The 27933-nt window shown below is 44.4% G+C and overlaps 2 protein-coding genes across 5 annotated transcripts in view; one reads left to right on the top strand and one right to left on the bottom strand.

Moving 5' to 3' along the window:
• The window catches only part of LOC143806822 (sulfotransferase 1 family member D1-like), a 75595-nt gene that overhangs the window by 3855 nt on the left and 43807 nt on the right, over positions 1-27933 (top strand). The window lies entirely within an intron of this gene.
• SLC25A45 (solute carrier family 25 member 45) overlaps positions 7729-27933 on the bottom strand; it is an 80310-nt gene continuing 60105 nt past the window's right edge. For 3 of the 4 annotated variants that reach the window (XM_077287759.1, XM_077287760.1, XM_077287761.1), the window contains 2 exons: positions 14252-14516; positions 7730-9299 (listed from right to left, as the gene is read on the bottom strand). In XM_077287759.1, the coding sequence (XP_077143874.1) occupies positions 9031-9299; positions 14252-14516 (534 nt within the window). In that variant the 3' untranslated portion in view covers positions 7730-9030. Of the gene's footprint in view, positions 9300-14251; positions 14517-27933 lie in introns of all 4 variants that reach the window. The other variant, XM_077287762.1, reaches the window with a different exon arrangement.

Raw genomic sequence — 27933 nt, 5'->3', positions numbered from 1 at the left:
AAACGCATATAAACGCGTACAAACGCAGCGTTTTTTAGACGCATGCGGTGTCGTATGCGGTTAAAAAAATGCCGCGTTTGTACGCGTTTATATGCGTTTTTTCCTGCGTTTGCGTTTTTGGTACGCATGAAGAGAAATTTCACAAGAGAAAAATCAAGATCCAGACACCGCCAATGGGACTACAGAGGGCGTGTATTATGACGAAATGCGGAACGGTATAAATGGCCCCCAAAAAGAAATTCATGAATAGCTGGTTTTTGTTCATTCTGCTTCACAAAAATCGGAATAAAAAGCGATCAAAAATGTCACGTGCCTGAAAAAGTTACCAATAAAAATGTCAACTCATCCCGCAAAAAACAAGACCTCACATGACTCTGTGGACCAAAATATGGAAAAATTGTAGCTCTCAAAATGTGGTAACGCAAAAAATATTTTTTGGAATAAAAAGCGTCTTTTAGTGTGTGACAGCTGCCAATCATAAAAATCCACTAGAAAACCCCCTATAAATAGAAATCAAACCCCCTTCATCAACTCCTTAGTTAGGGAAAAAATAAAAAAATTTATTTATTTCCATTTTCCCATTAGGGCTAGGGTTAGGGCTAAGGTTAGGGTTAGGGTTAGGGCTAGGGTTAGGGCTAGGGTTATGGCTAGGGTTATGGCTAGGGTTAGGGTTTGGATCCCTTTATCACCTTGATGGTGGGGGGTGGCTTATCAGTGTCTAAACTTGTTTTTCTCTATTGAAACGCATGCGTTCAAAAACGCAACCAAACGCATGTGCTTAAAAACGCATGCGTGTACATAGACAGCAATGCGTTTTTTTGTCGCAATCCTTGCGCAATCGACCGCATGCGTTTCCTGGCGGCAAATAGACGCCTCTAGAAATTACTACATGTTGCATTTCCGCGCCAAGCCGCAAACGAAGAAAAAAAACATGCGTCGTCAAACGCGGCAAAACGCGAGAAAACAAAAACGCATGCGTTTTTAATGTTAAATATAGGAAAACAAAACGCATGCGTTTATATGCGGTACAAACGCTGCGGCAACAACCGCAAATGTGAAACCAGCCTTAAACAATGTGCACTGAGCGATCTGTCCCACGTGGCATCACCTGTTGCTATACATAACAGTACTGTCCCTTATTACATAGAATTCCTTTTTGTTAAGTATAGTGCTGTCCCATATTGTATAGTGTCCTCTTGTTATATATAGCGCCTTTTTTATTAGATTATACAGTGCCTTGCAAAAGTATTCGGCTCCCTGGAACTTTTCCACCTTTTCCCGCATATTATGCTTCAAACATAAAGATACCAAATGTAAATTTTTGGTGAAGAATCAAAAAGTGGAACACAATTGTGAAGTTGAACGAAATTTATTGGTTATTTAAAATTTTTGAGGAAATTCAAAAACTGAAAAGTGGGGCGTGCAATATTATTTGGCCCCTTTACTTTCAGTGCAGCAGACTCACTCCAGAAGTTCATTGTGGATCTCTGAATGATCCAATGTTGTCCTAAATGCCTAATGATGATAAATATAATCCACCTGTGTGTAATCAAGTCTCCGTATAAATGCACCTGCTCTGTGATAGTCTCAGGGTTCTGTTTGAAGCACAGAGAGCATCATGAAGACCAAGGAACTCAACATGCAGGTCCGTGATACTGTTGTGGAGAAGTTTGGATACAAAATGATTTCAAAAACTTTAAACATCTCAAGGAGCACTTTGCAAGCGATCATATTGAAATGGATGGAGTATCATATCACTGCAAATCTACCAAGACCCGGCCGTCCCTCTAAACTTTCATCTCAAACAAGGAGAAGACTGATCAGAGATGCAGCCAAGAGGCCCATGATCACTCTGGATGAACTGCAGAGATCTACAGCTGAGGTGGGACAATCTGTCCATAGGACAACAATCAGTCGTACACTGCACAAATCTGGCCTTTATGGAAGAGTGGCAAGAATAAAGCCATTTCTCACAGATATCCATAAAAAGTGTCATTTAAAGTTTGCAACAAGCCAAATGGGAGACACACCAAACTTGTGGAAGAAGGTGCTCTGGACAGATGAAACAAAAAATAAAACTTTTTGGTAACAATGCCAAACAATATGTTTGGCGTAAAGGCAACACAGCTCATCACCGTGAACACACCATCCCCACTGTCAAACATGGTGGTGGCAGCATCATGGTTTGGGCCTGCTTTTCTTCAGTAGGGACAGGGAAGATGTTTAAAATTGATGGGAAGATGGACGGAGTTAAATACAAGACCATTCTTGAAGAAAACCTGTTGGAGTCTACAAAAGACCTGAGACTGGGATGGAGATTTGTCTTCCAACAAGACAATGATCCCAAACAGAAAGCAAAATTTACAATTTAATGGTTCACAAAAACGTATCCAGGTGTTAGAATGGCCAAGTCAAAGTGCAGACCTCAATCCAATCGAGAATCTGTGGAAAGAGCTGAAAACTGCTGTTCACAAACTATCTCCATCAAACTTCACTGAGCGCGAGCTGTTTGTCAAGGAAGAATGGGCAAGAATTTCAGTCTCTCGATGTACAAAACTGATAGAGACATACCCCAAGTGGCTTGCAGCTGTAATCGCAGCAAAAGTTGGCGCAACAAAGTATTACATTAAAGGGGCCAAATAATATTGCACGCCCCACTTTTCAGTTTTTGAATTTCCACAAAAATTTAATAACCAATAAATTTCGTTCAAACTTCACAATTGTGTTCCACTTGTTGATTCTTCACCAAAAATTTACATTTGGTATCTTTATGTTTGAAGCATGATATGTGGGAAAAGGTTGATAAGTTCCAGGGAGCCGAATACTTTCGCAAGGCACTGTATATAGCACTATGCTATGTATTTCTCTGTACATAAAGGAAAATAATTTGTGCGAGAGATGTCAAGGGAGAGAAAGATCCAACATGTTGGATTTCAACTTCTGATACTTTTTTTCTCTGGGAGGTAAGCCGCCGATCGAAGAGTCTGTCAACAGCGCTATCACAAAAAACCCGAGTGCTCGACTGAGATCTCAGGGTCTCAGGAGAGATAGCTGTCAGCTAAATCTAATGTGTGGGGGGCTTCAGAGATCAGATTGATGTTGTGTTTAAGATTACAGTAGATTAATCAATAAAGCCCTGATGACGAAGCTGCCACGCGGTGGAGGAGAGACATTAGAATTGTGCGGGAGGTATTAATAAATCTCTTGTATTGTGTTCAAACCACACACATTTGCCTATTTAGTGACTTTCATAATACCAAGTCACACAGCAGACACTTTCCCTCATATTACAAAAGATTAATCCAGGGAATATTTTCCAATTTTTCTTCATTTTTTTTGGGGGGGGGAAGTATTCACACTAAGCGGTTACTGCTTGTTTTTCACAATATTCAAACATTGCAGGAAAATAAGAAAAAAAAAATATTTGCTCTCACATTTTGCTGAAATCTATTAGTGTCTGCCTAGGATTACAACAGGAACCGACTTCACAGATTGAACCATAATCTGACAATGCTTCCGATGTTGCATCATTTTCGGAACAAAAGCACTCATTGTTTTGTCATGATTAGAAATATTTTCCTACATAAATAGTTCCATCTGTAGACAACATGGTACAGAACGTGGAAACTCAGTCTCAAGGGAAGAAATTCTCAGCTGTCTACTATTATACGCTAGAAGCATAACAATAATGATGAGGTGCCAAAATCAAAAGCACGTCTCTTGGAAAGATTTTGAGATGTTTATGGGTACAGTCTGAAACAACAGAGTATTTATATATAAAGAGAACTTCTGTGTAACTACTGTGACTTTTAAGTGCACTCCTAATTTCTATGTTTCTGTTTTTCCTTAACTTTAGATGATATGATTATTTTCATGGGATTCTCGTGAAAATCTCTTGCAGATTAGAAATGCTCAAAGCACTCCCATGTTCTGTAAAACACGTACGGAGGGTGAAAGATAGTCAAAATTAAGAGTACTTAGGGGTTGATACGTTTTAAAAGGAACCTGCTAAACCACAGCCAGCATGAATCGTAGCCTGGCTGCACGATTAGAGCCAGGTATATTACTCTTTGAAGATCCAGCCGTGGACATTAGCTGTAGACCAGACTAGTCTGATTTTGCCCTTGGCCGTCTCTTCCCAGCGCCACTGCATATGATTGACAGGTCTCTCCCTTGAATGTACATAGGGAGAGACCTGCCAACCACCTGGATTAGCACCGGGAGAAGCCAGCTGGGGGTGGTGCCAAACTATTCTTTGCCTATGGCGTGTCAAAATATATAGCCAGGTTGCAATTCATGCTGCTCATGGTTTGGGCCGGCGCATCCCAGCACCACAAGTGATTGATAGGTCTCGTCCTTGAGTGATCATAGGGAGAGATCTGTCAGTCACAAAGAGCGGCACTTGGAGAATCCTTCTGGGGACGGTGCCGGACTATTCTCGGTCTATGGATTGTAAAAGTATACAGCTAGGCTGCGATTCATGCTGCCTATGGTTGGGGTTGTCTATTCCCAGCACCACTGCAAGTGATTGACAGGTTTCTCTCTTGAGTGTACATAGGGAGAGACTTGTCAATAACCAGGATTAGCACTGAGAAAAGCCAACATGGGGCGGTCTAGTCTCTGCCTATGGATCGTCAAAGTATACAGCAAGGATGCAATTCATGCTGCGCTCAATTTTGGCAGCATTAATTCCTTAACAGGTTTCCTTTAAATGTTATAAGCTACTGAGAACTCTCAATTTTGACTATATTTCTATTTACTGTTTAACACATTACACACATATATATATACTAGCTATTGAACCCGTTCTACGCCCGGGTGGCGAGCATTTATATTGGAATATGGTCTCCATCCTGGTATGTGCTGCTCCCATCCTGTCATATGCTGCTCCATCCTGCGCCCCCATCCTGTCATGTGCTGCTCCACCGTGTCATGTGCTGCTCCATCCTGCGCCCCCATCCTGTCATGTGCTGCTCCACCGTGTCATGTGCTGCTCCATCCCCATCCTGTCATGTGCTGCTCCACCGTGTCATGTGCTGCTCCATCCTGCGCCCCCATCCTGTCATGTGCTGCTCCACCGTGTCATGTGCTGCTCCATCCTGCGCCCCCATCCTGTCATGTGCCACTCCACCGTGTCATGTGCTGCTCCATCCTCATCCCCATCCTGTCATGTGCTCCCATCCTGCGCCCCCATCCTATCACGTGCTGCTCCATCCAGCGCCCCCATCAGTGCGGGCGGCTGTGCTGAGTGCGGGCGGCTGTGCTGAGTGCGGGCGGCTGTGCTGAGTGCGGGCGGCTGTATGTGGCTGTGCTGAGTGCGGGCGGCTGTATGTGACGTGGCTGTGCTGGGTGCGGGCGGCTGTGCTGGATGCGGCAGCTGTGGATGGCTGTGCTGGGTGCGGTGGCTGTGCTGGGTGCAGCGGCTGTGCGTGGCTGTAGGCGGCTGTGGGAGGCTGTGCTGGGTGCGGCGGCTGTGCGTGGCTGTGGGCGGCTGTGCTGGGTGCGGCGGCTGTGCTGGGTGCGGTGGCTGTGCTGGGTGCGGCGGCTGTCCGTGGCTGTAGGCGGCTGTGCGTGGCTGTGGGCGGCTGTGCGTGGCTGTGCTGGGTGCGGAGGCTGTGCGTGGCTGTGGCGGCTGTGCGTGGCTGTGCTGGGTGCGGCGGCTGTGCTGGGTGCGGCGGATGTGCTGGGTGCGGCGGCTGTGCTGGGTGCGGCGGCTGTGGGTGGCTGTGCTGGGTGCAGCGGTTGTGCGTGGCTGTGGGCGGCTGTGCTGGGTGCGGCGGCTGTGGGCGGCTGTGCGTGGCTGTGCTGGGTGCGGCGGCTGTGCGTGGCTGTGGGCGGCTGTGCGTGGCTGTGGGCGGCTGTGCTGGGTGCGGCGGCTGTGCTGGGTGCGGCGGCCGTCCGTGGTTGTGGGCGGCTGTGCGTGGCTGTGGGAGGCTGTGCTGGGTGCGGCGGCTGTGCGTGGCTGTAGGCGGCTGTGCGTGGCTGTGCATGGCTGTGCTGGGTGCGGCGGATGTGCTGGGTGCGGTGGCTGTGCTGGGTGCGGCGGCTGTGGGTGGCTGTGCTGGGTGCGGCGGCTGTGCGTGGCTGTGGGCTGTGCGTGGCTGTGGGCGGCTGTGCTGGGTGCGGCGGCTGTGCTGGGTGCGGCGGCTGTGCGTGGCTATGGGTGGCTGTACGTTGCTGTGGGCGGCTGTGCTGGGTGCGGCGGCTGTGCGTGGCTGTGGTCGGCTGTGCTGGGTGCGGCTGTGCGTTGCTGTGGGCGGCTGTGCGTGGCTGTGGGCGGCTGTGCGTGGCTGTGGGCGGCTGTGCTGGGTGCGGCGGCTGTGCGTGGCTGTGGTCGGCTGTGCTGGGTGCGGCGGCTGTGCGTGGCTATGGGTGGCTGTGCGTGGCTGTGGGCAGCTGTGCTGGGTGCGGCGGCTGTGCGTGGCTGTGGGCGCCTGTGCGTGGCTGTGGGCGGCTATGGTTGGCTGTGCTGGGTGCGGCGGCTGTGCGTTGCTGTGGGCGGCTGTGCGTGGCTGTGCTGGGCGCGGCGGCTGTGCTGGGTGCGGCCATTTTTTTGGTCCTGCTCCCGGAGTCGGCGCCTGCGCAGTCCGCGCTTTCCGGCGCCATTTTCTTGAAGACACTGCAATGTGTCTTCAAGAAAATGGCGCCGGAAAGCGCGGACTGCGCAGGCGCCGATTCCGGGAGCAGGGGGACAGTCACGGCCCGGAAGCGCGTCGGTGGAACGGGTCAGGTAAGTATACTCACCCTCCGCCTCCTGGCTCGTCCCTGCTTGTCCGGTGGAGATCGCGGTGTGCGTTCAGCGCTTACGCATACCGCGATCTCCTGGGAGCGTCGCTCTGTGCGGTCCAGACTGCGGCGGCGCTTGCGCTTGCGCAGTCTATAGAGGCTTCGGACAGAGTGACGCTCCCAGCGTTATATTATAGATTTTTATCCTGTGAGGAGGATGAGAACTCGTGGCCATATTATGCCCTTGTCTTCTCCATTCATAATAAGGTTGCTATAGGCTATAGAGGTGTATAAGTCTTCTCCACACCCTTATGTCTTCACTTTCATGGAAACATACAATTTTTTTTTCTATTCTACTGTTTCTAGGAGAGAACTCCATACATAAGGCATCTTATCTGTGCATACTACAGCAGCACATGGGGTCTCTAATGAAAATCACTGATATCCCGCACATATTGAAATAAACTAGTAATTCAGTATATTTCGGACGAGTCAGAAGACAATCCTTTACACTCATGGCCGAATGAGTATGTGATGCTCGTTCAAAGTCACCTGGGGCAAGTAATAGGCGTGGGCAATTTTTGGGGTGAAACAATTCATTTTCGGGAACAATTTCAAGGGTGCCAAGCCTGCATACTTTACTGTTCAAAATATAACAATTTTAATACTGAGATAACCAGCAATAAATGAAAAAGCTGTATAATTAATTGAATTGCATTTGCACTGTGAACATCCTTCTGAACGGTCGGAATTGTTGAAATTGTGACATAATTTCTGCATGTAAACATCCTTGAGTGATACAGACTCAAATACTACCGAAGACATACATTAGCCCCTTAGTGACGGAGCCAAATTTTTGAAATCTGACCAGTGTCCCTTTGTGTGGTAATAACTCTGCAATGCTTCAACAAATCCCAGTGATTTTGAGACTGTTTTTTTCGTGACACATTATACTTTATGATAATGGTAAATTTAGGTCAATATGTTTTGTGTTTATATCTAAAAAATTATCAAAAATTTTAGAAAAATGTAAAAAAATTAGCAATTTTCAAAATTTGAATGATTATCCCTTTAATCCAAATAGTCATACCACATCAACCCATTAATAAATAACATTTCCAACATGCCTGCTTTACATCAGCACCATTTGTAAAATGTTATTTTATTTTGTTAGCATTTTAGGAGGTTTAAAAATGTAGCAGTAATTTTTCATTTTTTTCAAGGAAATGTACAAAAAAATTTTTTTAGGGACTTTTCCGTGTTTGAAGTGACTTTAGGGGTCTCATATATTGGGAAACCCCAAAACGTGATACCATTTTAAAAACAGCACCCCCTGACATATCGAAAACTGCAGTCAGGTAGTTTATTAACCCTTCATGTGCTTTACAGGAATTAATGCAAAGTGGCATGACAGAAATGAAAATGTGTATTTTTGCCACCTAAATGCCTCTAACTTCTGAACAGGTTACAACAGCCGTCAGACTCCAAGGCCGCTATTTGGTCGTGAATTGCCACGGCAAACATCAGGACCACACAATCATGATCTGAGGGCACCAATTGGGATAAAGAGAAAGCCCCCACACTCTGTTAACCATATATAATGATGTAGTCACTATTTACTGCAGCATCTAAGGGGTTAAACAGATATGTACGGTGCAAACACTGATCGTGGCTGATGCAGCAAGTTGTCAGCTATAGTGTACAGCTGACGGCTGCTGGATTGTCACCTGTATGGGAAGGCTATTCTCTTATATCTCAGGTCAGTTAAAAGACGTATTGGCTGTCATTAAGGGGTTAAAATAAAAATTTAAGACTAAGTACGATCTTTCTGGCATAGGTTATCTGCTTTGTTGGATTCTTTGGCTATAATTATAGGCAGGGTTTTGTAACTCTTGGATCACATCTGTTTCCCTGCACATTGGCTGCTGTATTTTCTGATACCTTTGTAGAAGTCGGATTTATTTTCAAATGCATATCATCACAAAAAGGGAATCCTGATAACTCCAGTTCTAGTGCACTAATCCCAAAATGATTGAAAGTTTTGCTGGTCTCAATTGCCATATTTTAGGGGGGGGGGGGGGGGGGAGTTGCATCTTTCAAGGCTTTCCAGTAATATACAAGCATATTGGACACTGAAACTGTAGGTACTTCACTCTAAATTTTTCTTTCTGTTCTTTTTTTGTGTTTGTTTTGTTGTTTTTTAAAGAGCTCTGGTTGAGTCCTGGAGGATTTTAGGTCATTTTGCTAGTGTCGTAACAGATGACAAAAACTATTGGCTGAAACTAACTATAGTTGGCGACAAATTTATCGAAAGTTCTCTAGCAACTTTTCATAACTTAGAAAAGTGACTGCGTTAACAGGAAAGGCACGAAGGCTATTTACGGTGAGTCCTTTACACAGCACTCGGAGCCCTTCTTGTTTTATGCTCTTGCAAGTACAGTCAAGTATACCCCGATATTGGACACCTTTCATCCCATCCATCTGCAAGCGGCTCTTTATTACATCCATTGGGTTTGCAGCTGCCCATCCTGCTGTCCCGGCACAACCACCAGCAAAGAGCATAGTCCAGGAGTCTAATGTAAAAGGATATCATACAAATGTTTTACTAAATGTAACTAAACATTGTTATTATGTTTCTAATAATATAGAATGTTCCTCTAGTTATGACAGTGTTGTAAAACACCCATGGTTTTACACAGTGTTGTGGCACTATATTAAAGGGCTTGTCCAGTGAAAACCAGTTATCACCTAATTTGCTGATCACTGGATGTCCCACTGTTTGGACCTGCACCGACCAGGAGATCGAGGAACTTTAAACTAGATGGGGAACTTTAACCCCAATACAAAATGGCACAGTAGTTTGGATACTCAACAAACAATCTATTATTTTAACGGGGTGCCAGAAAAAGCCAAGCACAGTGATTTGGCATTCCCATACATAATAAATGGATCATCAGGTAAGGATAAAAGTTCCCCATTCTGCCAATTGGGGTAGGTTCCAGAAGTGGGTCCCCCACTGATCAACACCTATCCTGTAGATATACTATAAGTCAATATTAACGCTTTAAAGATCCCCACCATATGACGTAGAATATAAAAGAAAACTAGAATCTTTTCCAAAAGAGTCTTCCTTTTGGTAACGATTCTTGTTTGCCTGTAAATTCTACGTCTTGTGGAAAGGCTCTTTAAAAGGGTTATGGAAGCACTAGAGACCCTGTGGCAGCAGATTTGTATCCAATAACAGACATTGCGAACAGTGTTGGAGACTGGACCTGAGGAGGGTGGGTAAAGCTCTTTTTTGTTATTCATATTACGTTTACTACATTGCAGCCAAACAGTGAGCTCATTGGCCCTGACTAACTAGTGGAGCCTCTAGGAGCCATTAAGCTCACTAGTTTGTTGCCGTGTTGTTGATATGGCGTTAGATCTGCAGACAATAACAGATACCGGGAGCAATGGCGGAGACTCAGCGCAGGACCCAAGAAGGGTGAGTAAGCACAGATTGTTTTTTCAGCAAACTGCACATGTGGACGGGAGTTTTCTGAAAATACAAAAGTCCTTTAATTTAGGGGTTTCACTGCAGAGTGTTACATACTTTTTTAATTACACTAATTTTGATATAGCATTAGGCACAGTAGATTGAATGGTAACTCCGCCAATGGCAGAGTGGTTCGCTTTGGACATTTAGCATTTAACATTATGAAATGCTCATGGACACCTCTCTGTAGGAGAGTGCATGTAGACCTACTTTTAAAACTAGTGAGGCATCTTGTAATCTGCAGATGGGTGTCAGATGGGATCTGCATGTTTATTTGTCTCAGTTAATACATTTAATAGATTAAAATAAAATATGCAAAAAAAGGAAACAAGAAAAAAAAAGAACAAGACTTTGCCCTCAAGCATAAAGGCTACAATAACTGCAAACACAAAATGCATATATGGCCCTGATATAGACTTTTGTCACAGAGTTTTGCTTTACTTTCTTTACTACATACAGTGGGGAAAATAAGTATTTGATATATTGACGATTTTGCAAATTTTCCCAACTACAAAAAATGGAGAGGTCTGTAATTTTTATCGTAAGTACACTGCAACTGTGAGAGACAGAATCTAAATATAAAAACCAGAAAATCACATTGTATGATCTTTAAATAATTAAATAGCATTTTATTGCATGAAAAACGTATTTGATCACATACCTACCAGCAAAAATTCTGGCTCTCACAGACCTGTTAGTTTTTCTGTATGAAGTCGTTACCTGTATAAAAGACACCTGTCCAGACACTCAATCACACTCCAACCTCTCCACCGTGGCCAAGACCAAAGAGCTGTCTAAGTCACCAGGGACAAAATTGTAGACCTGCACAAGGCTGGGATGGGCTACAGGACAATAGGCAAGTAGCTTGGTGAGAAGGCAACAACTGTTGGCACAATTATTAGAAAATGGAAGGAACACAAGATGACTGTCAATCTTCCTCAGCCTGGAGCTCCATGCAATATCTCGCCTTGTGGGGTAAGGATGATTCTGGGAAAGGTCAGGAATCAGCATAGTGAAGCATAGTGGTGGAAACATCATACGTTCGAGGTGCTTTTCTGCAAAGGGGACAACACGACTGCACAGTATTGAAGGAAGGATGGATGGAGTAATGTTTTGTGAGATTTTAGTCAACAAACTCCTCTCAGTAAGAGCATTGAATATGGGTCATGGCTGGGTCTTCCATCATGACACTGACCCAAAACACACAGCGAGGTCAACTAAGGAGTGGCTCCGTAAGAAGCATTTCAAGGTCCGAAAGTGGCCTAGCCAGTCTCCAGACCTGAACCCATTAGAAAATCTTTGAAGGGAGCTGAAACTCAATGTTGCCCAGCAACAGCCCCAAAACCTGAAAGATCTGGAGAAGATCTGTATGGAGGAGTGGGCCTAAATCCCTACTGCAGTGTGTGCAAACTTGGTCAAGAACTACAGGAAAGGTCTGACCTCTGTAATTGTAAACATAGGTTTCTGTACCAAATATTAAGTTCTGTTATTCCATTGTATCCAATACTTATTTCATGCAATAAAATGCAAATTAATTAAGTAAAAATCATACAATGTTATTTTCTGGATTTTTTTTAGATTCTGTCTCTCACAGTCGTAGTGTACCTACGATACAAATTACAGACCTCTCCATTCTTTGTGGGTGGGAAAACTTGCAAAGTCGGCAGTGTATCAAATACTTATTTTGAAATGAAATACGAAGAACACCAGCGCCTACACTAAGGAAATAGAGATAGAGGAGTGGGGGAGAATATGCTGCAGACAGACCTTGGATTCTGTGTGATAAAGCCAAATTGTTGACCAAAGAAAAAAAATGAAATATACCGTAATTGTTAGTCTGTCGTGCTATTGGCTATGCAGGTAACTGATAAGTATAAAAACTGCTAACTGCCCACTTAGTGGAGTTAGACCGAGAGTGATGGTTAACATACAATGTATATAGCGGGGCAGGATGGTTGAAGTTTAAGGAAAGGGTTACATACCATGTAGTTGCACCATCGGAATAACAGTGTATGGAATCCGTGCTGCTGCTGAGAATATCCGGCTCATAAATAGAAGCAGGTGGACGTAGAGCGTGGTTTATAGATCAATGAATCTCTCCGTGGAGCGGGAACTGCACATGTAGAGCCAGGAGCGCTCCGGCCGGTAGCGTCCCTGGATACCCGGCAGAAAAAATGGCCAACAGTGCTAGAGACAGCTTGTGATGTCACAATAGTATGGAGGCTCTGAAGAACCAAGAAGCTAAACAATGTGTTTCCGCCCCTGTCTCCAAGCACTTGGCAGTAGCTATCCCTTAATCCACTAATATGAGATTCACTGCATACCAGATGGTTGTATTGATGGAGTGAATCCACAGTGTCAGTAAATGAATAAAACAACAACCTTACAATTTTTCATTGATATTAATACATAAAATTAGTTATAAATAATATAGTTGATGATTAAGATGGAATTTTATATTATTTTAAAAGTAAAATTATAAAAATGTTAATTTTATTAAGTTTTATTATAGGATCATATATATATATATATATATATATATATATATATTTATTAAACAGTGTTTAAAGGGAATCTGTCACCCCCAAAATCGTATATGAGCGGCGGCCACCGGTATCAGGGGCTTATCTACAGCATTCTGTAATGCTCAAACAATAATCATCAAGCACATCATGTCATCAATGGCCAAGGGTATACTACCATGAAAACCCTCCCAGTATATCCAGACGGCGAAATGCCCGTCAGGGATCGTGGGAAGGTCACCGGATTGTCCTGACTTACTACGGGTGAGCATTGTTCTTGACAAAATATGTGTTGAATGGACTTGGTGGTGCTGTGCCTATGACACCTGTGAGATTACTGCATGATCAGGAATACCTGTGCACCCGGTCTCTTTTTTCTGACCATTGATCGAATCATATATTCATGTGCTCTCCCAGATCATATAGTGGACAAGTGATCTTCCCTTTGTGTACCTGTTTTGTTTCCTCCTCTTCCTGTATTTTTATGTTATATGTAATTTTGGTATATGTTTAATAAAGATTAACTTTTTAGTTACTCTCTTGGTGTTATTGATACTCTTTTTCTTTAGTGTAAAATAAGCATTCTGTAATGCTGTAGATAAGCCCCCGATGTAACCTGAAAGGTGAGAAATAAAGGTTATATTATACTCACCCAGGGGCGGTCTTGCTGCGGTCCGGGTCCGATGGGCGTCGCGGTCCGGTCCAGCACCTCCTATCTTCATACGATGACGTCCTCTTCTTATCTTCACGCTGCGGCTCCGGCGCAAGCGTACTTTGTCTGCCTTGTAGAGGGCAGAGCAAAGTACAGCAGGGCGCAGGTGCTGGGCCTCTCTGACCTTTCCCGGCGCCTGCGCACTGCAGTACTTTGCTCTGCCCTCAACAGGACAAAGTACGCCTGTGCCGGAGCCACGGCAAGAAGACAAGAAGAGGACATCATCGTATGAAGATAAGAGGCCTCGGACCGGACCGCGACGCCCATCGGATCCGGACCCCAGCGGGACCGCCCCTGGGTGAGTATAATCTAACCTTTATTTCTCATCTTTCAGGTTACATCGGGGGCTTATCTACAGCATTACAGAATGCTGTAGATAAGCCCCTGATGCCGGTGGCAGCTCATATACGATTTTGGGGGTGACGGACTCCCTTTAAAGGGCATGTAGTTCTATACCAAAATGTAGGCCTTTTGAGGCCAGACAGTTTAATAGGAAGATCCACTTTGATTCTGCCTGAGACATTTGTTCCATATAATTTCCGCCTCTCCAATGTTTTTGCACAATTTGGATAACAAAGAAAGTGAGACCATTGCAGGATTGATTGTGACTCTCCTTAAAGTGTCTCGACACTTTTATAGTTATCAGTTATCTGCATAGCCAATGGCGTGACAGACTAACAATTATATGTCAAATAGTTATTTCCCCCCCTGTAAATCTGTCACTCACCAGTGTAAACTCTCTAATAGTCTTACCTGGTATTTCACCATCACTAGTCATCCATTTGCAAAGGACTTCATATGTTAAGAAATATAATCCAAGAGTGGGCACGTCGCGTACAATCAGTGCATTGGACCCCCTATACAGACCCCTAATGCCTTCTTCTTTGAATATGCTCACAGCACAGTGAACAGGACCACGATACCGAGCCTGTAGATAGTCCGGCTTCCCTTGTTTGAACGACTCCGTTTGATTCTGTAATCTCACTTTTATCAGGTCAACCGGAGCTGTAAAATATACCTGCAGACATAAGAGCGTATAAGGCTTTGTTTCAGATTTCAACATCTACTTATTTTATAGCTTTATAGGAAATCAAGGAGTCACGGCTGACGTGAAGATTTATCCTTGAAGGGGAACCTGTCACCAGGTTTTCCTCCTATAAAATACGGCCACCACCATTAGGGCTGCTTTTACAGCATACTGGAATTCTGTATAAAAAAGTCCCAAATCCAGATCCCAAATAAGGCCTTTTATTATACACTCCTACAGCGCAATCTGGTCTGATGGGCATCTCTGGTCTTGACCCGGCGCCTCCTTCTTATGATCGCCATCCTACTTCACTGCTTTGTGTGGATGACACCTCCTACGTCATGCCTCCACCGTGCTCCTGCGCAGGCGCACTCCTCTCTGTCCTGCAGAGTAAAGTCCTGTAGTGCGCATGTGTCAGAAAAAGAAAAGAGCGCCGATGACCTGGAAGTAAAGCCGGCGCATGCGCACTACAGTACTTTGCTCCGCCGAGAGGAGAGCAGAGAGATGTGCGCCTGCCCAGGAGCGCGATGGAGGACACTGTGTGAATTACATAGGATGCATCATCCACATGAAAAAGGGAAGGGGGACGACGATCGCAAGAAGAGAGGAGGCGCCGGATCAAGACCAGAGATGCCCATCTTACCGGACTGCTCTGTCGCAATTATAATAAAATGTCTTTTTGGGATCTGCACAGGGGATTGGGGACTTTTTTTACAACATTCCAGTATGCTATAAAAGATGCCCTAATGATGGTGGCCATATTTTATACGGAAAAAATCTGGTGACAGGTTGCCTTTTACCACCATACAGCATCACATTGTGGAATTGGTATACTCCTGCATTGGGCACAGAAGGTACGTGACCCATCCTCCACTCATGGACAGCTTTACTACTACTACATAAGGAAGGTATAATCAAAAAGTGACATTGACATAACATATGAATGTCATATTAAATTAAGGAATTTAGATTTTTCACATAAAAAGTCTTTATTTTGATAGGGGTTGTTATTAGACTGTCAATATAAATAATGAAAAATGTCTATTTTTTTTCTATCTTTGACCAAGGCAGCAAACAGGTCCTGAATTTTTCAGTCAGCCAACAGCTGTTCCTCACAACCCATCAACCCTACGAATGTTTGGCCAAGCATACATATGTTCTCAATGGGGAGAGAGTCATAAATCGATGCCAGACCCCTCTCTCTGCTTCAGCTTAACTTCATTTAGATCAAATGGATTGGGCATGATGAAATTCAATATGCCCGATTCTTCTTTCCCCTGACATCTCCCGTCAGTGGAAAGCCATGATACAGATAATAGGTCGGACGATCTCACAACTATATGCGGTCTGTCTGAAATTCATTTAACGTTGATGACAATCTTAGGGTTGTCCAGGTTTAACACAAAAGTCTGTATTAACATACAGTGCCGTGAAAAAGTATTCATACCCTGTGAACTTTTTAACATTTTTTCATGATACACCCACAAATTTAAGCGTATTTTATTAGGATTTTATGTGATATAGCAAAACAAAGTAGCAACTATTTGTATTTGGGACGTGTAAAGGAAATGATACAGGGTTTTCGGAAAAAAAATTTAAAATCTATATCTGAAAATTGGAGGTAGGTCCACTGTGTTTTATCAAGACCAAAGTCAGCGCTGCCGTCGTCTACCAGGCAAATTTAGAGCACTTCATGCTTCCCTCTGCAGACAAGCTTTTTAGAGATGGAAATGTCATTCTCCAGCAGGACTTGGCACCTGTCCACACTGACAAAAGTACCAATACCTGGTTTATATACAACAATATCACTGTGCTTGATTGGCAACAAACTCGCCTGACCTTATCCCCATAGAGAATCTATGGGGTATTGTCAAGAGGAAGATGAGAGACACCAGACCCAACAATGCAGACGAGCTAAAGGCTGCTATCAAAGCAACCTGGGCTTCCATAACACTTCAGCAGTGCCACAGGATGATCAAATCCATGCCACGCCGCAACTGATGCAGTAATTGATGCAAAAGGAGTCCCGACCAAGTATTGAGTGCATTTACTGAACATACAATTCAGTAGGCCAACATTTTGGATTTTAAAATAATTTTTCAAGCTGGTGTTATAAAGTGTTCTAATTTAATGAGATAATGACTTTCTGGGTTTTCATTGGCTGTAAGCCATAATCATCAACATTAACAGAAATAAAAACATCACTCTGTTTGTAATGACTCTATATAATATATGAGTTTCACTTTATGTATTGAAGAACTGAAATAAATGAACTTTTCGATGATATTCTAATTTTATGAGAAACACCTGTATATACAGTAGATAGCAAGTGCATAACTTCACAAACGTTTCTTTCACAATATCTTCACACAAGGCTCTCTACCTCTTGAAGTTGACTACGTCTATGCACTAGAACTTTATATTTTTCCTGATATATCCATGGCTTGGATATTAGGTACTAGCTGTGTGTGATTTTGATACTACATATCACCTGCTGTTCACAGCTATGAGACTCTACATACCCTAGCTTGTTATATGGAGTGGACCTGCTGTGTTTTTTGCTATAGAACTATTAAATTGTCATATTCTGTATATCAGCCTGTCTTTCGTAAATTAATAAAACATTTGTGGGATATTAATTTCTGTGGACATTAGCTTCATACTCATTGTTGGAATTAACTATTTAGCAGCATCCAGGGGCGTAACTACCACGGTCGCAGCGGTCGCCAGTGCGACCGGGCCCGGCGGGTCAGGGGCCCGGCAGGTCAGAGGCACCCAACACCATGTTGCAGTGCAGGAGATTCCTCCTGCACGGCAACAGTCCAAGGCGTATCTAGGGGTAGGGGGCAGCCGGGGCACCTGAGAGACAGGAAGCAGCTCCAGTCATCACGGTGAGACAGCTTATCCTGCTCTGCACTCTGCAGCCCCGGGACAGAAGGAGAGAGTAGGGGGGAGGTGCGGGACAGAGCCTCTTTAGTCAGGAGAAGCTGAGGAGCTGCAGCCGGTTTACATCAGCCACCCTTGTACCAGAGAGGAGATTGTGAGTTGTGTATATGAGCTGGTATCTGGTGTGTTTGTCTGATATCTGTAGTGTGTGTGTGTGATATCTGTAATATGTGTGTGTGATATCTATAGTGTGTGTGTGTGTGATATCTGTAGTGTGTGTGTGTGTGATATCTGTAGTATGTGTGTGTGATATCTGTAGTATGTGTGATATCTGTAGTGTGTGTGTGATATCTGTAGTGTGTGTGATATCTGTAGTGTGTGTGATATGAGTAGTGTGTGTGATATCTGTAGTATGTGTGTGTGATATCTGTAGTGTGTGTGTGATATCTGTAGTGTGTGTGATATCTGTAGTATGTGTGTGTGTGTGTGATATCTGTAGTGTGTGTGTTATCTGTAGTGTGTGTGATATCTGTAGTATGTGTGTGTGTGATATCTGTAGTGTGTGTGTGATATCTGTAGTGTGTGTGTGTGTGATATCTGTAGTGTGTGTGTGTGTGATATCTGTAGTGTGTGTGTGTGATATCTGTAGTATGTGTGGGTGGGTGATATCTGTAGTGTGTGTGTGATATCTGTAGTGTGTGTGTGTGTGAGAGACAGGGGCGTAACTACCACGGTCGCCGCTGCAAGCGGCTCTGGCAGGTCAGGGGCCCGTGTGTCCCCTTGAGCCTGTCTCCCTTGTCCCCTTATGCTTGTGTCCCTTGTCCCCGTGTGCCAGTCTCCCTTGCCCATTAGTCCCTGTGTGTCCCCATGTGCCTGTCTCCTTTGTTCCCTTGTGCTTGTGTCAGTCTCCTTTGTCCCCTTGTGCTTGTGTCAGTCTCCCTTGCCCACTAGTCCCTGTGTGTCAGTCTCCCTTTCCCACTTGTCCCTGTATGTCCCCTTGTGCTTGTATCCCTTGTCCCCGTGTGTCCCCTTGTGTCAGTCATTCTTGCCCACTAGTCCCTGTGTGTCCCCTTGTGCCTGTCTCCCTTGTCCCCTTGTGCTTGTCCCTGTGTGTCCCCTTGTGTCAGTCTCTATTGCCCACTAGTCCCCTTGTATCAGTCTTCCTTGCCCACTAGTCCCCGTGTGTCCCCTTGTGTCAGTCTCCCTTGCCCACTAGTCCCTGTGTCCCCTTGTGCCAGTCTCCTTTGTCCACTAGTCCGCGTGTGCCCCTTGTGTCAGTCTCCCTTGCCCACTTGTCCCCGTGTGCCCCTTGTATAAGGCTCCCTTGCCCACTAGTCCCCTTGTGTCAGTCTCCCTTGTCCCCTTGTATCAGTCTGCCTTGCCCACTAGTCCCCTTGTAACCTTCTCCCCTGCCTCCTAGCCCCCATGTGTCCCCTTTTGCCTGTCTTCCTTGCTCCCTAGCCCCCCTATGTTACCCTTGTGTCTGTCTCCCCTAACCCCCTTGTGCCCTCTCCCCTGCCCCCTCGTCACCATTTGCTCGTGTCTTTCTCACTGGCCCTATATGGAGGGGCTGCATTATACTGTGAAGGAAGAAATTAAGAAAGAATCTCCATTTTGTGCTTTTCGACTCCATTTTGTTGTTTTGATATAAATTTTGTTAGTAGGCTGAAGGTTACAGCTGTTATGAGATTTTGATGAGACCTTGATTGTTGCAACCTCGGTAGAACATGAGACTGAGGGTGTATTGTTCTACAAAACTTTGACGCACAGATTGTTCCTGCATTCTTATAGGCTAAGAACCGTGAGCGTGTTCTTATGCTGATTGGTTGAAGTGTAATTTCTATGACTATGATAAAGTCATGCAGAATAAACGGGGGCGAGAGATCAGCTCGATCCCCCATACAGAGACACACGTCTCCGTCTGGTCATTTTCTGTTGCCGGCAACACCTTATATATTAATTTGGAAATCACTGGGTTAACCGTGAAGGATCACTTTAAATCCTCCCTCAACAGTTGGTGCCGAAACCCGGGATCCAAGCAGGAACGCTTCTGCCCCCCGGAGGACAACAAGACAAAGGACCCTCGGACCGGACACAGGCACTGGAAAATTGGGACTGATCATCCCCCACAACAACCACGGTAAGTTGGCAGTTATACTGTCCAGACTGACCGTTTGGTGTGGTTTTCCTGTGTTTGTTGCTGCAAAGAGGATCTGAGGTTTGTCCCCGGAGTGGGATGATTCTTGGGTGGAATCATATAGAGGTGTAGTTCCGTTGGATGCCCAGTGCTCGAACCGTACCTCATAAGGGACGGACACCCCGGATTAACCAGTGATGTAATTCTCTTTACAGTCAAAATACCCTGAATTCCTGATCACTGTTAGAATCAGGCGCGGTGAGGTGATCGAAGATGGGTAGGATGCGTAACTCAGGAATACATAGATATATATGTGTATGTCCAGGGGCGTCCGGAGGGGTTAAGTCTGAGACGCCCTCCTCCTTTCACTGAGTACCGCGATTTGTGCGGTGAGGTGATCGAAGATGGGTAGGATGCATAACTCAGGAATATATTGATTTAAATATTTCCAGGGGTGTCCGGAGGGTTAAGTCTAAGACGCCCTCCTCCTTTCACTGAGTACCGCGATTTTGGGTTGTCCCAGCGGGGGACAGGTAAAAACCCCAGTGGAATAGACTATAAACGGCCGCTCTGGTAACTATACACGACTAAGTAGGGGTATTTCGCTTTAAAGTAGAATCAGTCCGTGGAAGAAGAAGACTTTGAATTGTGTGATAAAAATTAGATATTGTTAACCCAAAGAAGGGAAAAGAAATCTGTCAGGAATGCAGGGAAAATATTCTCAATCTGGTATGTGAATTGTGCGATGAAGATTTTGTAGAAATTATATAAGTCTAAGAACTACTGTATTTCGTTTGTGTCTTTGAAATATCCGATGGGAGGGGTCGCGTAGCTGCGTTATTGCTTGTCTCTTTTCTCTGTGTAGAGGAATGCTGTGATCTCTCTTGTCTCTGTGTCCTTGGAATGGAGAGAGCACATACTGTAACGGTGTTCTCTGTATTTTCTCTGGTAGATCTGTGTCTTGTTTAAAGCGACAACATTGTTTTTAAGTATAAAGAAATATTATAATCTGGAATTTGAAAGTGAAATCTAGTGTCTAGTTTTAGAAGGAAATTTGTAAGTGATTGGTAAAAGCAAGTTGAGTGGTTGATATATAGCAAATTGAGGATCAACAGAGAAAATGAATTCTGATTGTTTTTTGCTACGTTGAAAAATGAAAGCTGTCTACTCCTATGATAAAGTCTGGATGTTTTGTGGTGCAGGAAGGTATTGAGAAAGCGTTTGAGAATAATGTGTCAGAAAGACAAACAATTAAAAATGATGATCTGGAACAGGGGGTCTCCCTGCTTGATGATAAGGTCCCGCCCCAGCCCCATGTCAATTCTCAGATCAAGAGCTTGTTTTAATTAGAGTAGATGACAGACCCAATAAATATACTCTTATAAAACCTAACCCTGTGGGACCTTTCCCTGAAGTTACTGCTCAGTTCGTAATCTCTCCCTCATGTCCGGTAAATTTACTGGGGGCAGATTTATTATCACAGTTCCGCTCCAGAATACAATTCCAAGATGATGGTCAGATGGTCCTTACGTTATATAACCCCTCTGCAGATGAATATAATGAGATGTGTATCCTACATGCCCTTCCCACAGTTATGATGGTCCTGATAGACCCAGATTCTCCCCCAATAATGCCTGTAGAACCAGTAAAAGTGTTTCTCAAACCTGGTGCCCCTTTTTCTAAAGTCCATCAATACCCTTTGAAACATGATCAGGAGCAGTGCCTCAAGGGGCAAATACAAATGTTATTCGATAATGGTGCCCTGGTACCCTGTGTTTCCCCATGTAACACGCCCTTGTTTCCCGTTAAGAAAAAGACCCCACCCGGCCAACCCCCTGTGTACCGGCTGGTACAAGATCTACAGGCATTTAATGCAGTTACTGTTCCAGAAACTCCGGTGGTGCCTAAGCCACATACTCTTTTGTCCCAGATATCTCAGGATGCTGCTTGGTTCATAGTTATCGATCTTGCCAATGTCTTCTTCACCATTCCATTACACCCAGATTGCCAGTTCTGTTTGCATTCATTTATCAGGGATGACAATTGACGTGGACAGTTATGCCAAAGGGGGGCCAGTCATAGCCCAAGAGTGTCAGGCCTACCTTGCCACTTATGGCCCCTTGCAACCAGGAGAGGCTATGGCCACCCCACACGATGTATATAGTATCCTTAACCAAGTATAATCTAGCCACATGTCCATGACCAGACAGCTGCGACTTCGGTGTGCTATTCTCATGCCTACTAATGTGATTTTAAAAAGGTGCGCTGTCCTGAACCCCGCTACTCTTCCCCTAGTTCCCCTGGATCCAAAGGGGGGAGGAGTAGGTGACATGAGCAAGGACACTTTTTCTTTCTAGAATGGATCCAGAGGAACAAGATTAGGTTTCCAAACCATATGATTGTCTAGAATTGATGTCTCAGGAAACGGCTGGTCTCTAGTGTGCCTATTCTAATGCTGATTTTGAGCTTTTTGTAGATGGATCCCGTCACCAAGATGACCAAGGACGCTTCTGTACCAGATATGCTGTGGTCTCAGAACATGAGGTAATCAAGGCAGAGTCAATGCCAGCTCATATGTGTGCACAAGAAGCAGAAGGTAAGACTGTAAATATCTACACTGATTCCAGGTATGCCTTTGGCATTGCACACGATTATGGGCCTATCTGGAGAGCCAGGGCTTTACTGACAGCAAATGGCCACCCCTTTAAACGTGCTGAGGCAGTCCAGCAACTTATGAATGCACTACAGCTTCCCACCCAAGCAGGCATCATAAAGGTAAAGGCACATACCAAAGGCACTGATGGACGGACAAAAGGGTAACGCACTGGCAGACCAGGCTGCCAAGAAAGCAGCAAGCACTCCTGTGGCCTCTCAAGTACATCACCTAGACACCCCACCATCTCCATTTGTGTTGAAAGACATCTTAGCCCGGTTACAAGAACAGGCAAGTAAGGAGGAGAAAAATAGGTGGCAAAAGATAGGGGCTTGCTCTGATACCGTCACTGGACTATGGGGGAGGGGTGAAAAGGTCTGCCTACCACAGGTACTGTACCCAATGATGGCACAGGTTCTGCACGGGAATGTGCACCACTCGAAGACGGCCATGTGTGACACCCTACAGAGACAATGGATTGCCCCCGGGGTTTTCCACCTGCGCAGAAAGGCAGGTACAGAGCTGCATGATATGTGTCACACATAATCAGAGTAGGACAGTGAAAACTCCATCCAAACACACTCCCCGGCCACTTTACCCATTCCAGAGACTGCAGATTGATTATATTCAGTTACCCAGGGTAGGGACGTATGAGTATGTGTTGGTCTGCATTGATTTATTTTCAGGTTGGCCAGAAGCCTACCCAGTTGCCAAAGCTACGGCTAAGACAACGGCGAAGAAACTGATGGCTGAGATCATATGCAGGTATGGAGTTCCTGAAGTCATTGAAAGCGATCAGGGTTCCCATTTTACTGGAGAGATCATGTCAGAGGTAATGGCAGCACTGGGGGTAAGTCAAGCATTGCATACTCCATCCGCAGAGTAGTGGAAGAGTGGAGAGACTAAATGGAATTTTTAAGCTTAAAATCCAGAAGGCAATGACAGAGACTGGTAAACCACGGACAGAATGCCTTCCTCTAGCTTTGTTTCCAGTAAGATATACCCCAAACAGGAAGACAGGACTGTCACCGTATAAGATTCTGTTTGGCAGGAGCCCCAATCTTGAATGTTTCTTTCCACAACAGTTGCAGCTCAAGTACCAGGACTTGACTAGCTATGTGCAGGCCTTACATGGACACCTTGCCAAAGTGCATTTAACCGTTTTCAGTTCTTTTCCAGACCCAGACAAGGTTCCTGGACACCATCCCTTTGTGCCAGGAGACCTGGTGTATGTGAAAAAGTTTGTGCGCAGAGATTGTCTCCAGCCGAGATTTGAAGGACCCCACACGGTGATCCTGGTCACCCCCACTGCAGTAAAATTTGAAGGAAAGAGCACCTGGATCCACGCCTCACACTGTAAAAGAGACCGAACCAGTGTTTAGTCACAGTAGTGACTGAAGGGAAATGTTGCTGTTGTTTTTGATCCTGGAACTGAGGGCTATCCTCGCCCCTACCTCTTTGGTCCCTATTGTAAAAATAAGAATTCTGGTCCCACTATTCTCTGGGTAAACCTGACAGCCCCGGCAAATATCTGGCGATTTGATTTTTGTGATGTAGTCAAGTGCCCCGAGACTGAACGGGTGGTAGAGGGGACCATCCAGTTTTATATGTGTGTTACCAGAAATGACAACAATAACCGTTATTATTGGTCAGATGCTGCCTGGAATACGGGAGATGATTGGGGATATAAATCTAGTGAAGCCATGTTCCCAAGGATGGGACGGGTAGCAGTCTTTGTGAGAGAATGCATCTAACAGCCCTTCTGCAACCACTTGGGGTTGTCACCCCCTCCTCCTAAATCTCGAAAGCCCCCAATCTGCTGACCTGCAGACATTTGTACTGGGAAGGCATTATAATTATGTATTTAGTAGTGGATACCATGGGAATTTAGGCCCAGGTGAGCGTTTGCAAAATGTAGTCAATGAAGTGATCCCCATTCCAGGTCTCAGTTGGCAAGAGGTTTTCTCCATAGAAACACAAACAGCCCCAAGGAAAAATCTATGGTTAGAATGGGTGAGATACAATGTAAGTGTCCAGAATATCTCTGTAGGATGTATTGCTTGTGCTGCTGCGAATACACACCTATACACACATGCATTGCTTTTTCCTGATGACAACACCACTGCCTGTGTCATGAACTTGTTGAAAGGTTTGAAGTCCACTGATTGCCCAGATTATGTCCCACTAATTTATGAGGAACCTAAACTAAAGGTCCCAGGAGAAGTAACCGTATTAGCTGACAATTACACCTGCTATAATTCCCACGACACCACAGGTACACTAGTAGGGATCTTCGAGACAGGTTTCTACAAAGGGAGCAGTTCTCTAGATACTGATTTGCTAACCAAACATACAGAATATATGTACGACATTTATTGGTTATGTGGAGATGGTAAGCTCCGTCCCAGGTTGCCTAATGCCTGGATAGGCCAATGCACCCTTGTTAAACTAGTTATGCAGTTCAAGATTTTATTTTTGGGATCCAAAGATACCTGATGAACTTACCAGAAAGAGGAGAAGTTTTGATCAGCTCCACATGACTTATGAAGAAGATCCACTAGTATATATTGATGCCATTGGAGTGCCAAGGGGGGTGCCTGACCAGTTTAAAGCCCAGAACCAGATTTATGCCGGCATTGCTTCTATAATTCCACAGGTGCAGATTAATAAAAATGTTGAATGGATCAAATATATATATTACAGTGAACAAAGATTTGTCAATTATAGCTGTGATGCCTTCCAGGGTATAGTTGAGGATTTGGGCCCTAACACTTGTATGACCCGTGCTGCAACCCGACCTAAGAGAATTACACTGAATCCTGTCCAGACAAGATCACATGCAGTGACATAAGCTGACACAGGATTGTGGTTGGTGGATACTGGAGACATTAACTTTTGGGAGTAGGCTGACAGTAATCCTTTTGGGAAGGAGCTGTAGACCAGCATGTCATGTCGCCCCCACCACCAGAGAACCAACCACATCAGGTAGGGTAAGACAGATACAGGAGTATTATCCCTGGAGGCCCTCTGACTAGCTATGCAAAAACAATTGGCTGACCCTGAGAACCAACCTTTCTCATTTTACAAACAAATAATGACAATATGATGGACGTATAAGTACATCTGGGCAGGCCTAGGTAGTTAGTGAAAGCAATCCCGACTGGCACCTTCCTCAATTAAGAAGTAGACCCACCAGAGTACAATGGTACTGATCCAGGGGAGATCCCTAAGTATGTCCCCCTCAAGAGAGTAGACAAAACCCCCCATTCTCAGATGATGCTAAGAAATTTAGTTTAGGGACAGTGGGAGAACTCCATGTGAAGTTAGTGAAGGGTTCAGCTGCCTGGAGGCCTCTCGCTAGGGGAGAGTTTCTGAGGTGTCTGGATGAAGAAATCCACCTCCCCTTTTCCCATCACATGGACAGTCTCGAAGGATCTTTCTTTAGGGAAAAAAACTTAGTATTTAGGGGGGATTGTCAAGGTGAAAATATATTTTCTTATATACTTTTTGTACTGCTATACTCTTATACTGTGAAACAATAACTTTTTCCTATGCTTGCAGATATAACTGTATTTAAAATGGCTGCCAGTATTCACCTTTATCTTTGTCATGTACAGGTCCTTCTCAAAAAATTAGCATATAGTGTTAAATTTCATTATTTACCATAATGTAATGATTACAATTAAACTTTCATATATTATAGATTCATTATCCACCAACTGAAATTTGTCAGGTCTTTTATTGTTTTAATACTGATGATTTTGGCATACAACTCCTGATAACCCCAAAAAACTGTCTCAATAAATTAGCATATCAAGAAAAGGTTCTCTAAACGACCTATTACCCTAATCTTCTGAATCAACTAATTAACTCTAAACACATGCAAAAGATACCTGAGGCTTTTAAAAACTCCCTGCCTGGTTCATTACTCAAAACCCCCATCATGGGTAAGACTAGCGACCTGACAGATGTCAAGAAGGCCATCATTGACACCCTCAAGCAAGAGGGTAAGACCCAGAAAGAAATTTCTCAACAAATAGGCTGTTCCCAGAGTGCTGTATCAAGGCACCTCAATGGTAAGTCTGTTGGAAGGAAACAATGTGGCAGAAAACGCTGTACAACGAGAAGAGGTGACCGGTCCCTGAGGAAGATTGTGGAGAAGGACCGATTCCAGACCTTGGGGAACCTGAGGAAGCAGTGGACTGAGTCTGGTGTGGAAACATCCAGAGCCACCGTGCACAGGCGTGTGCAGGAAATGGGCTACAGGTGCCGCATTCCCCAGGTAAAGCCACTTTTGAACCATAAACAGCGGCAGAAGCGCCTGACCTGGGCTACAGAGAAGCAGCACTGGACTGTTGCTAAGTGGTCCCAAGTACTTTTTTCTGATGAAAGCAAATTTTGCATGTCATTCGGAAATCAAGGTGCCAGAGTCTGGAGGAAGACTGGGGAGAAGGAAATGCCAAAATGCCTGAAGTCCAGTGTCAAGTACCCACAGTCAGTGATGGTGTGGGGTGCCATGTCAGCTGCTGGTGTTGGTCCACTGTGTTTCATCAAGGGCAGGGTCAATGCAGCTAGCTATCAGGAGATTTTGGAGCACTTCATGCTTCCATCGGCTGAAATGCTTTATGGAGATGAAGATTTCATTTTTCAGCACGACCTGGCACCTGCTCACAGTGCCAAAACCACTGGTAAATGGTTTACTGACCATGGTATTACTGTGCTCAATTGGCCTGCCAACTCTCCTGACCTGAACCCCATAGAGAATCTGTGGGATATTGTGAAGAGAAAGTTGAGAGACGCAAGACCCAACACTCTGGATGAGCTTAAGGCCGCTATTGAAGCATCCTGGGCCTCCATAACATCTCAGCAGTGTCACAGGCTGATTGCCTCCATGCCATGCCGCATTGAAGCAGTCATTTCTGCCAAAGGATTCCCGACCAAGTATTGAGTGCATAACTGAACATTATTATTTGATGGTTTTTTTGTTTGTTATTAAAAAGCACTTTTATTTGATTGGACGGGTGAAATATGCTAATTTATTGAGACAGGTTTTTTGGGTTATCAGGAGTTGTATGCCAAAATCATCAGTATTAAAACAATAAAAGACCTGACAAATTTCAGTTGGTGGATAATGAATCTATAATATATGAAAGTTTAATTGTAATCATTACATTATGGTAAATAATGAAATTTAACACTATATGCTAATTTTTTGAGAAGGACCTGTATGTAATACTAAAACTTGTTTTTTTGGTGTATTTCTGTGTGTATTAGGAAATTCTGCACCAGGATAACTAGTGATGAAACCAAAAGCGTTGCTATCTCTGCTCTTCTCTACACCGATTTCACAAAGTTATCTGATGAAGATGTTGAAGCCAAGCGCATGGCTGTCTTCAAAAGATCCCCACTACTGTTATCAACAATTGTTATTCGTAAATTCTAGTATACAGGGGGGACGGGTACGCCGCAACAGCCATGGCTGGTAACATGGCACCAGCCATGTGAAGACCAGTACCCCTCGAGCTTAGAGCTTGGGATAGTATCTCTGATGTTGGACATTAATTAACAAAATTTATCTAGGGGGGAATGTGAAGGAAGAAATTAAGAAAGAATCTCCATTTTGTGCTTTTCGACTCCATTTTGTTGTTTTGATATAAATTTTGTTAGTAGGCTGAAGGTTACAGCTGTTATGAGATTTTGATGAGACCTTGATTGTTGCAACCTCGGTAGAA

Source organism: Ranitomeya variabilis, chromosome 2, assembly GCF_051348905.1.
Source record: "Ranitomeya variabilis isolate aRanVar5 chromosome 2, aRanVar5.hap1, whole genome shotgun sequence".
In the NCBI taxonomy this organism is placed as follows: Eukaryota; Metazoa; Chordata; class Amphibia; order Anura; family Dendrobatidae; genus Ranitomeya; species Ranitomeya variabilis.
Note: the sequence above shows the minus strand (reverse complement) of the source record. Positions and strands in the feature narration are given on the sequence as shown.